An 8,871-nucleotide genomic window follows, 5' to 3' on the forward strand; every position below is an offset into this window, starting at 1 on the left:
TTTCAATTTTCCTGTTAAGTTCTTGTGTTGCTTCTTGAAAGAAAGTTCAGTGTGAATCTCTGCATACCATTTTGTCTTTCCAAGCGCAAGAGGCAGGCTAACCATGCCTTCAGTCCACCATCTTGGAAAACAAAAATAACAGTTTTCTCATTTTTAAAGGTTTTGTTAAGATCTGTTAGTGACTCACAAAGAAATAGTATTGGGTATATTTGAAATTAGTATTTATTCATTTATGTTGATAAGTGAAAATACAAGACAGTTATCAAGAAGGAGGTACTTAATATGTATATTTTAATTCTTAGATGCAAATAACTTCACTTTTGATGTATTTTTATTTTATGTCAGTTTCATTTCAACTTAGGTTTTAGGGGTTCTTGATAATCTGACATGATAAGTGGTGCTGGAATCGGCATTAATATCCTCCATGCTCTACAGCACTTCATCCTTCTTCGGCAGGCACCAATTTGATCTTCTACTACTTTGCAGACATCTCTTCTGCAAACACCAGACAAATTGAGACAACGACCTTCAGCAGCACCCAAACCACGTCTTACTGCAGGAAAGAAGATCCAGTGAGATAGTCAGTCCACAAATGGAATGTAAATCCATAAACACTCTTATGGAACAGAATAAATTTAGTATGAGCATTTTTATGTGGGAGCTTTTGAAATGGCTGCTGCTCATATGTCAGAGACACATGCAGATTAAGAAAGGTAGTAGTTCCAATCTTAGTTTGGCAGAACAGTCACGGTATTTTTGGTGGGGCAAAAGGGATATGGGAGGGGATAGTACATCTTCATCTTTTCCTCTGGGTTTTCTCTCAGAAATGGCTGCTGCTTACCCCTGCGACAAAAATGCCAGTGTCTTCTGCCAGAGTGGGTTACTGAGGGCCATGGTGGTTCCACTTTGTGGCTGATACTGATAGTCCCTTTCTGCTTTTTTTGTTCCTAGCCAAAAAGGATGTTTCTGTTGTCTCAGGTATGCTGATTTCAGCAGTTGCTTTTTCTATATGGCTATTCGTGTTTTTTTTTTTTTTTTCATTCACTGTCTCTCTCTCTCTCTTTTTTTCTTTTTTCTTCTTTTGGCTTCACTGTGTTGCCGTAATTTCTTAAGTGATCTCTTGAACACTCTCAGGGCTATTTTGTTTTGTACATAGCTATCTGTATATTTTTTCTTGGGGAAGTGTAGAGTTAAATGCTGGTATATCCTGCTCTTGCTTTCCCAAGTGATTTTATTCCCCCAAGCTAATATTTCAGGCTTTCAATGTATTCGTGTTCATCTGTTCAAACATAAGTAGAAATTACTTTTTCTCTCCACATTTACATTTGCTCTATCTACTTTAATTGCTAATAGTGTCTTAGTCATAGGATAGATTAGTTAGAAAAAGTATATTTTTGACATTATAAATGATCCTTTCAATTTGTGTCTAAAAGTGGAAAATATTAGAGAGCTTAACATTTATTATTGTGTCCAGACCAGTATTTCCTCCAGATGACCTTTATTACAACAAAGATAATTTAATGAAGATCTCTCTAATGGTAAAGCTGGTGGCTTTGTGCTATTATAATATCCTTAAAATAAATTGACAGTCTGGTGGAAAGACCAACTAAAGCAAGGGTTAGGAAAAAAACAGTTATTACCTTCATTTTGGTCTCACTCTGCATTAAGAGTTTTCATTGTGTCAAAGATTTATTATTCATTAAGTAACCTAATGTTCATTTAATAATAAATGGATCCTATTAAATATGATTTTTAAAATTATAATCACATTACTTTTATTCACATCTGTCTACTGATGCCATTCATAGATGAGAATGGTATAACGTTATTTTATTTTTTTCATTTTGCTACATTTTTATTTACTTAGGTTTATGCTCTATCGAACAGTGTATGTGTGGGAGTAATGGGTGATTCCGGAATGCATGAAGGGGAAATTTAAGCTCTTTAACTTTGAGCAATTAAAATTAGCAACATAATATTGAAATACATGCATAACACTCAAGTGGTACTTTCAAAATAGTGTATATTTCCTCTGTTTATTTGTAGCTTTTAAATCCAGCTAGAAGTATTGTATTTCTTTTAGGCTTCATAAGTCTGAGAGTCTGTAGTGAAAGCTACAAGTAGTAAATGATGCTAATTCATGTGCTCCCACCTGTGGAAGAATTGAATGTCTTAGATAAAAAAAGACGGTGCAATTGGTGTACAAAGTATCTTAGAATATAATTTGGTGGTGGTTTTTCTGTTTCTGTAGCAGAGTAACATATATAATATATCCAAGTCATCAAGTTATTTAAATATGCCTTTAAACAGGGAGAACTGAAAATAATGCCGAGAATTCTGGTAAGCATTTAAAAATAATGAGGAGAATATTGCCCTTACAAAGTCAAAATTTGTGTGAATACAACCCATATAACAATTTCATAGCAAAACACTTCCTTCAATCCTATGAAAGTCAGAAGGGAAAGAAGAATGCCCACTGTCAATGCTGTATTAATATAGTTGTAAAAGTTTTGAACAATGAAACATATTGTAAGAAGAGAAGTCAGGGGAGACTTGAGGCCACTGTTTTTCCTCTCCTTCTATACTTCCCCAAATACCATTGGAATGCTGTCACATTTTGAAGAATCTATAGTAGTGTCCCAAATCATCGAATACTATGAATGATCTGAATCTGAGATGTCCCCAAAAGATACAAAATAGGTGTGACTAGAGTGAAAGAAAGATTAAGCTTTTGGTCATGACTGCAAGTTAGCTGCTTTCAAGTGACTGCTGCTATAGAAAAAATATATTTCAGAAGATCTCTTCGAAACATTTCTATCCCTGAAAATGGTTAGGCAAGTTCTTAAAATATCTCCTCTTTCAAACACAAAAATAGTCTGTGAACTGGAGCTTGAGCAGTGGGCACTTTGTATTGGATAGCTGATGGAGCGGGGTGAGGGTTTCCCAGATCTTCTGGGAACATCTGCTATTATCAGTAATGCTAATGATGGTACTACTGGCTCATGGGCCATCAGAAATTCCAGTTTGTTAATGCTGAAACTTCTATATTGAGTAACACATTGAGTCAGCTTCACAGAGGAAGTCTAGATAATAGCATTCTCATTTCACACCACAGAATGATGGCAAGTTAAGGATGAACAATGAGTTCAGTATTAAAAATGATGAGGTAAGCAAGACACCATGAATAAAAGTTAATGAAATGAATAGCATATCTAGACCCGTTAAAAGTATATGTATTGAAATCGTCAATGTGCAGAAATAGTTAAGCAGGTATGTATCAATTGTTTAAAGAAACAATCTACTATTACAAAGATGTAAAAACAATAGTAAAACAAAATAGATGACAGAAAAAGTGGGCAGGTCTGGCTGGGCATGGTGGCTCATGCCTGTAATCCCAGCACTTTGGGAGGCCAAGATGGGTGGATCACGAGGTCAGGGGTTCAAGATCAGTATGCCCAAGATGGTGAAACCTTGTCTCTACTAAAAATATATATATATAAAAATTAGCCGAGCATGGTGGTGGGTGCCTGTAGTCCCAGCTACTCAGGAGGCTGAGATAGAAGAATCGCTTGAACCTGGGAGGTGGAGGTTGCAGTGAGCCAAGATTGCACCATTGCACTCCAGCCTGGGTGACAGAGCGAGACTCCATCGCCAAAAAAAAAAAAAAGCAGGTCTGAAACAAAAAATAATTTAAAAATAAGTGCAAGTTATTCATGATATGTTAGACACAGGTAAGAGGATAACTAGTGAAAAGAAAATGTTTAAACGATATACCCAGAATGTAGCACGGAAACACAAGGTCTAACATTTATTTAATTCAAATATGGGGGGAAAGAAATGTAAAACGATTCACCATTTCAAGAGATTCTCAAAAAGAAATTAAGAAAAGATATAAATCCATCGATTTAAGGAATATATTTCTAACAGATGACATAAAAATAAACTCACTTTAGTTAAATTATAAAATATTAAAACCAAACACCAGACCATACAAACATTGAAAAAAGGACAATTATAATGAAATAATATTATTTATCTGATTATAGTAAAGCAAAAACTAAAAATGAGTAGTATCAACAAATGTTGAGAGAGAAAAACTGTTAATATAGAATTGGGTACTCAGTAATACTGTCTTTCAAGATCAAAAATAACAATATGAAATGACAGATAAAAACTAAAATTGTTCACTGCCAAGAGATCTGCGGCAAATAAAATTTCAAAGGCTACATATCAGAAAGAAAGAATTTAACCCAAAAGCTCATATTAGAGTCAACTTGGAATTCCATAAATATCACTAAACTGATGATAATAGTAACACTTTCTGACACGTGGGGATTCTGAAAAGAAGTGAACTTTTACTTTTGTTCCGTATTTAGAAAGTTATAGAAAAATGCTCTTGCCCTGACAAAGAGAATAAGCTGGATAATCTACAGATCATATATTTCATTTTAAGACACAGAACTGAGGTCTCAAAAAAAGCTAATTAACTTAAATTCAGAGTGATAAAGCCCTGCTGAAAAAAGAACGGATCCACAGATGCTTTGTGCCTAGCTGAGTTGCAGCAGCAGAAGCAGTAGGAAGCTGTCCTTGATGGAGATAACAAGGAAACAAGTGAATCTCCAGGAAATGTTGAAAGGCTGAGTGTGGGCTTGTGATAGTTTAGCATCATCAGTAGGGGCCCAAATACACTCACTCTCACTCACTCTCCCTTGCTAATGTTTTTCTTTCTTTCGTTCGTTCTTTCTCTTTCTTTCTTTCTTCTTTCTTTCTTTCTTTCTTTCTCTCTCTCTCTCTGTCCTTTCCTTTCTTTCTTTTTTTTTTCTTTCTTTCTTTCTTCTTTCTTTCTTTCTTTCTTCTTCTTTCTCTCTTTCTTTCTTCCTTCTCTCTTTCTTTCTCTTTCTTTCTTTCTTTCTTCTCTTTCATCTTTCTCTCTCTCCTTCCTTCCTTCCTTCCTTCCTTCCTTATTTCCTGTCTCTCTCTCTCTCTTTCTTTGGAGTCTCACTCTGTCCCCCAGGCTAGAGTGCACCTCCAAATGTTTCCTACGTCCCTTTATTGTTGTTGCTGTTGTTGTCGTTGTCAGAACCCCTAAGATCGACCCCCTTAACAAATTGTTAAATACAAAATACCTCATTATTAACTATAGGTACTATGTTTTGGAGCCTATCTCTGTAATTTGACTCATTAGCTTTAACCCTTGAACAGTAACTCCCCATATTGCTCTTTCCCACTCAATAAAATACCAAACTCTTTTAAAGCACATTCTATATAATCCACTTTATGAAGTTTTTTCTAACATTCTTTTGTCTGCTCCCCCTCAGTAAAGGGAACTACTAACATAACAATGACCTATTTGGGATTTTTGCGTCCCTTACATATATTCCTGCATGAACCCATTTAACACTTTATCTCCCATTATCTTAATATGAAGTAAAATAAAACTTGAAATGATTTTAAAAATGAAATCACAGAAGGGCTTTGTAAAAGTATGATGTACCATTGCTTATTTGTCAGAATTCAAGTTATATTAGGGGTTTAAAAAAATCTTTTGTTTTTATTTGTTCTTTGCTTGTAAACCTTGTGTCTTGCATATTGTGGGCACAGTGTCTTTCCCAGCTCTTTGCTTTGGGAAGATAAGTTAGAGTTACACTGAACATCAAAGCCTATCTTGTCTAGTAACTTACCTTACAGATGAGGAAATGAGCTGAGGGAAAGGAAGAAACTTGCCCAAGATCACCCAGCGATCAAGTGAGGAAGGTGATGGGGACAGCACTGACGCTTGGTATTCTGAGCCTCATTCTATTTTCCACTCTTGCCCCTTCTCTGTTTCCTCCTCTCTTCCCCAGCCTTCTAAAGAAAACTTTGCAGTTCTGCTGCAATGTCTACCTAAGGACATCCTGAGGAGACCCCACTTTTCATTAGACTGCTTTTTTAAGCACTGTCCTGCATTTTCTTCTTCAGTCTTGTTGCATCCCATTTTTGGCTATAAGGAATGCTTCTGCTGTGCTGTTCTATCCAATTAGTTTTTTTCTATTTTCATTGAGTGAAAATTAAAACAACAAAAAACATTAGTTTATCTAAATTTGGAAGTTTTAAAACTTGATTAAAATTTCCTGGGGATATGGATATAAGACGTATATTTTAAAATATTTTTCACTTTCAAAATTAAAAATCAAACCCATATATTTAGCCAGGGTGCCTACTTGATAACTACTAATCAGATGTGTCTTCAGTAATGCCACAAGGTTAATAGTCTTATAAATCAATTCCCTGGTGTTTTGTGCTACTGAGTTAATACAATTGGATATGGTGTCACCTTTAACCAGGCTTTGAGGAGTCACACAAAGGAACTGCACAACAGAACGATAAGGTGGGACGTGTGGGAAAACCAAGATGTAAAACACAGCCTTGACTCTGACATTTACTCCGCTGTTGGGAAAAGTACTTCAATTCCCAGGGCCTTAATATTTTCCTGTACAAAACCGGAAAAATAGAGCCATCTTTAAGGTTTTGTCAAATCTTGTTGCTAAGTGATTTTATAGTGTCTGCAGCTATGCTTTCTGCTAATCATAACAAGGCTAACTAACTGTTCTTTTGTGTAGTTACAGATATTTTTGCATTGTTTACAAATACTTATTCTTCCCTTCACCAAAAAGGAAACATTTTAAACATAATTTATAAGATGTTCAGAGTCTCTTACATATCAACTCTTCACAATGTGACAGAGTAGCTTAACCCCGTCCCTAAGAGTATAGATTCAGATCAGCCTGTATGTAATTAACCTCCAAACTTATGTGGAGTATGGGATAGATCATATATTTCAAACACATGAAAAGTCACGTGCACCCACACACACACGCACACACACACACAGTATTACCAAGGCAGAGGTGCAGATGAAAATATTGGATAGACAGCTCAAAACTCTTAGTACTAAAATAATCCTAATAATAACTTTCCTTCCAAAGTCACCACCGACAATCAGATCTCTTAAGGGTTGGTGCCTTAGGTTTTTGAACTTTGTGTCACTTTTGGCTTTCTTATTTGGTTGGATGCTGTTTATCTCACAGAAAGAAACTTCTTCTTCATCCTATGCCAGTGCTGTATTGTAGGGGCTTGTGGACGTTTTCCTGGTCTATAGCAATCCAGGTGACTGGCCTCTGGCTTCTTAGGAGCAACATGCTTTTGTTCTTTGCTTGCTTCCTTGTAAGGGCCCGATATACAGTGGGTGCTTAACAAATATTTCATCAATTCAACTCATTTTCCACCTCCGTTCTCTCCCACTTCAATCTCGCCCTTTTACTTTTTCCAGATTAGTTTTCCTACAACAAAATGGGAATTGTCCAAAAACTGCCCTTCATCTTTACAACTTGAAGGGTTCATTACCCTAAGCAGTCCTTCGAAATTGACTATCACAGACTGGATAAAAAGTCTGGGTTCACCAAGAATAGGCATGTGTGCCATTATATTTTCTGTTGAAAGCTTTGGAAAGTGTCTTTTAGCAAACAACATAAAGCATAGAATTTGACCATTCCTGACAATGTAAAAGGATCATCCACGTTCTCACGTGTCCATGGCTACTTTCCCACTCCTTCCCCAACCTTGAAATCCTGAATTCAAAAGAAAACATAAGAAGATAGTATGCCTCATGTAAGGCAATGGGTTGCTTCATCTTTCTTGCCTATACATATTCAAGAGCTCCAGAAAAATTTCTGAGCTACTTAGGATGCCTGATCCTCTTCTTGGGTAAAAGCAATAAGTCCTACATGTAGTCACCAAAATCATGTCTGTTCAAAGGGTCTTATACCTGTGATTCATGATTGCATGCTAAATGTAGAAGGATATGCTCTGTTGCAGGGCCATGTCTGGTCATTGTGTTTAAGTTCTACTTTGGAGGACTAGTTGCTGAGAAGGAAGAGGGAATGATAATGTTAGAAATTGGAACAAAACTTAAGGGAAAAAATCAAGTACAAGGGACCAATAGTACTGAGGGCAATAGGTTGAAGATTTCTTCGATTATTGTAATATTTTCAAGGAGACCCCCACAAATCCTTCCTGGCTGACCCCAACATAGCTTTGGCATAGCCTTTATGGCAAATGTTTTAGGCTAACTAATTTTTCCTAAAGAAAATAGAGGAGTTATAGAGACCAATATTTAGTAGAATAATGCCTGATTATCTTGCTTTTGGGGCTAGTAACTGCTAGTAAACTTGCCTAATTAATTCACATTTAGAGGTAGAGTAACAAGGGTTTCAAGCACTTGAAACACCACTGACTTCATTTCACGTGAGAGTTCTTATGGAGAGCTAATGAACTATGAGGTTGCAGGTCTCTTGGCTAATAAGTCTTCTAGATTTCCTGTGACTCCCTTTTCTGGTCATAGGGGATTTTGCTTTTGCTTTGAGTGTTATAGCACCATAAGGTGTCAGACACTCTACTCTTACCAAGGCTTACACAAAGTTTATCTTGTTATTTGGTAAAGTTTGGCCCATTAAAAAAAGAGAGAGAGAGAATGATAAAGAGGAGGACAGCAATCCTCACTGCTGAAGGAAGAGGAAAGCTTGGCTTTATTCCGGTAGGCAGAAAAAAACTTCTGTCTGTGGCTCTCTAGTACCAGTGGAATGTCTTTGGTTGTATAATAAGTGTCCTTCCATACCATTTTAGGCATATTCACAGACAGAGATGTACTATGCACGCAAAATCACCTTCATGAGATGACTGAAAGTCCATGTTTGATTGCACACTAAGTTCATTAGAAAGATGTGGGTGCACAATTTTGACCAGAAAACCTTGTTAAATGGGAACATAAGCTACAAATATTTTGGCCAAAGATTAAGGTTATGAACAACCAATCATTTATATTGTTACAATTAA

General features: G+C 36.3%; 2 protein-coding genes and 1 pseudogene across 2 annotated transcripts in view; 1 reads left to right on the forward strand and 2 right to left on the reverse strand.

Annotated features, from left to right (window-relative positions):
* The window catches only part of LOC117095273, a 1,129,150-nt pseudogene that overhangs the window by 531,711 nt on the left and 588,568 nt on the right, over positions 1 to 8,871 (forward strand).
* Positions 1 to 8,871, reverse strand: part of LOC117094238 (SH3 domain and tetratricopeptide repeat-containing protein 1-like) — a 409,070-nt gene that overhangs the window by 225,319 nt on the left and 174,880 nt on the right. The window lies entirely within an intron of this gene.
* LOC117095272 (beta-defensin 109-like) lies at positions 348 to 4,086 on the reverse strand (the record flags this gene model as incomplete). Its single annotated transcript, XM_033232077.1, has 3 exons — positions 348 to 556; positions 3,554 to 3,568; positions 4,053 to 4,086. Coding segments are annotated over 3 exons (258 nt in total), but the record flags the coding sequence as incomplete, so codon positions are not given.

This window comes from Trachypithecus francoisi, unplaced genomic scaffold, assembly GCF_009764315.1.
Source record: "Trachypithecus francoisi isolate TF-2019V2 unplaced genomic scaffold, Tfra_2.0 Lachesis_group13, whole genome shotgun sequence".
In the NCBI taxonomy this organism is placed as follows: domain Eukaryota; kingdom Metazoa; phylum Chordata; class Mammalia; order Primates; family Cercopithecidae; genus Trachypithecus; species Trachypithecus francoisi.